This window comes from Exophiala spinifera (assembly GCF_000836115.1).
Source record: "Exophiala spinifera strain CBS 89968 unplaced genomic scaffold supercont1.8, whole genome shotgun sequence".
In the NCBI taxonomy this organism is placed as follows: domain Eukaryota; kingdom Fungi; phylum Ascomycota; class Eurotiomycetes; order Chaetothyriales; family Herpotrichiellaceae; genus Exophiala; species Exophiala spinifera.
Window position 1 is genome coordinate 1519107 of NW_015622520.1, and position 2461 is coordinate 1521567.

General features: G+C 55.5%; 1 protein-coding gene across 1 annotated transcript; it reads left to right on the plus strand.

The window, feature by feature from the left end:
* Positions 1 to 241: 241 nt before the first annotated feature.
* On the plus strand, positions 242 to 2251 carry PV08_10574 (uncharacterized protein; the record flags this gene model as incomplete). Its single annotated transcript, XM_016384888.1, has 1 exon — positions 242 to 2251. The coding sequence occupies one exon, from the start codon at positions 242 to 244 to the stop codon at positions 2249 to 2251; it is 2010 nt and encodes a 669-aa protein (XP_016231490.1).
* Between the last annotated feature and the right edge of the window lie 210 nt (positions 2252 to 2461).

Consider the following 2461-nt stretch of genomic DNA (forward strand, 5'->3'; position numbering starts at 1 on the left):
GACCGTTATCTCGGCGGCCTCTGCCAACCCTGACAATCACAAGCCATCCAGAACTCCCCGCAGAAGCTGGTTTGACGCTCATGCAAGTCGGCGTCAATCAACCCCTCTTTGGTTCTCCCAGTGCCCAATCCTGAATCATCAGCAGACCAGACTAGCTTGATCAATCCAGCTGTAGATAAACACATCTACGAGTTAGAAGAGAGGGGAGGTTGTTTCCCTCTTCTTTTTTTCTTTCTTCGTCATGAGTCCCCAACACATCATCTCCGGCGAGATGCCTTCTTTTCTATCATCCGCACCTCCCGTGCCGTCGTATACGGGGCGCTCTCGCTCGCTCCCGACCAACGCACGGGAAGGAAGAAAAGGCTCGGTGCTGGCCAATGCGATTGGACTTCGCAAAAGGAACGCGATCGATATCGTTCTCGCTGGTGACAACGACTTTGTCCATTCATACTCAACCCACGACGAGATAAAGGGACACATCGAGGTCAAATTCGAAAAAGACACCGAGTTTGATGAACTAGCAATTACTTTTGAAGGCCATGGTGCAACGTACGTCGAAAGGACAGCTGCCACGGCGCCCGCAGCCTGTCGCGCCACAGGCCAACATACTTTTCTCAAAGTCCAGCAACCCATTGCCGACTACTTACTGCCTGAGGACAGCATTTTTCGAGCCAACAACACATACAGGATCCCATTCACATTCGTCGTGCCAGAGCGACTACTTCCGTACATCTGTTCGCACAAGGTTGACCATGAGGAGATCCGGCACGAACACATCCAACTACCGCCGAGTCTTGGAGATGCCAGCATTGCAGGCGACGGACACGCGCTGATGGACGACCTGGCCCCCGACATGGCGCAGATATGCTACAGCGTGCGTGCTCGCGTGACAAAGTACAACGCCGTCGGTCGACTGCTGCAACTCGCCAGCCAGATTGAGCGCATCAGGATTGTGCCTGCGCGCGACGAAGCACCGCCGCTGATCCTGAGCAACGAGCCTTACAGCGACCACGCCATGCGCAAGGAAACATCTGTGAGGAAAGGGCTGTTGAAACTCGGCAAGACAGGCTACCTGGCTGCCGAAACCACACAACCAAAAAGCTTGCGCCTGCCTCACCCGAAACGGACACGGCAGACCGAACCCGTGGCGTCCATGGCGACGATCAATCTACGTTTTGACCCGCGTACGCCAGATGACGTGCCGCCGCAACTGCAATCAATCACGTCGAAGCTAAAAGTCTACACGTTCTTCGGCGCTGCGCCGTTCAAGCTCCTGCCCGAAGTCCGCAAGCACGACAACTGGTCGAGCCTGTACGGCCTGTACCCTGAGACCGTCCCCTTGAGTTCACGCAACCTCTCTACCGTCGCGTGGACGCGGCACGAGCCCGGTTCGTCAGTGGACTGCCGGAAACGGTCATCCTGCAGCTCTTCTTCCTCTTCTTCATCCTCGACGTCGTACACGGAAGACTCTGAAGACGTCTCGCGCCGACCAAGCACGTACTCTTCTTCGTCGTCCAGCGCGTCCTCTATCATTCCAGAACCCAGCAGCGCCTACCAGGTCAATCTACCATTCTACACAGCCAGCGTTCTCGTCCCAATCGCACTCCCGCACTCGACAGGCTCCAGCAAACCCAAAGTCTTTGTGCCGACGTTTCACTCCTGCATCGTCTCGCGCACGTACACCGTCGAGCTGAACGTCCGCTTCCGATCCCCTGGCTCCACCATCCCCGGCGGCAGCCACGTCACGCTCAAGACGCCCATCCAGGTTTCGGCCGAGGGCGGTGTTCCTCCCACCGGTCTTCACGAGTCGGATGCCGCCATCGCCGCCGAGATTGAGGCTCAGTTCGGCCTGTACGAGGCTCGCGCTCTGCGTGGGGAGATTGGTGATATCGTGGACGGTGAGAGTCCGAGGTACGACGTGGCCACTGCCATGACTCCGACTTTAATGACTGCTCTGGGAGGGTACCACTCCACGCTGCTCAGGGGGACAAGACACTTGAGTCTAGAGGATTCGACTTCGATCTCCGCCACGACTCGATTGATTCAACAGCCGGGCATTGCCGCGATTGCTCCAGTCGGACTCGGAGAAGGAGTCGGTACCGGTGAGGTCGGGACAGGTGCAGGAGGAGGAGGAGGAGGAGGAGGAGGAGGAGTTCGTGATGAGTCATATAATGCTCCCCCAGAGTATCGGGCCGCATACAGCGCTGGGAACAGGCCTGGTGGACCTAGGACCCATAGTGTGAGTCCTTGATTCTTTTTTGTTCCTTTTGAGCCTTTTACTTTTTTCCTTCTTCACGACGTTTGTGCTTTTTGATTGCTGTAATGTGAGGTCTTTGGGAGGTTTTTTTTTCAGTGACGAACCAGCTGCATACGATACCAAAAATAGAGAGTCCCATGTTAAGGTCAGGACGACTTGACGATTGTGATACCTATTTTCTTTTCTTTTTTTGCTTTATTTATA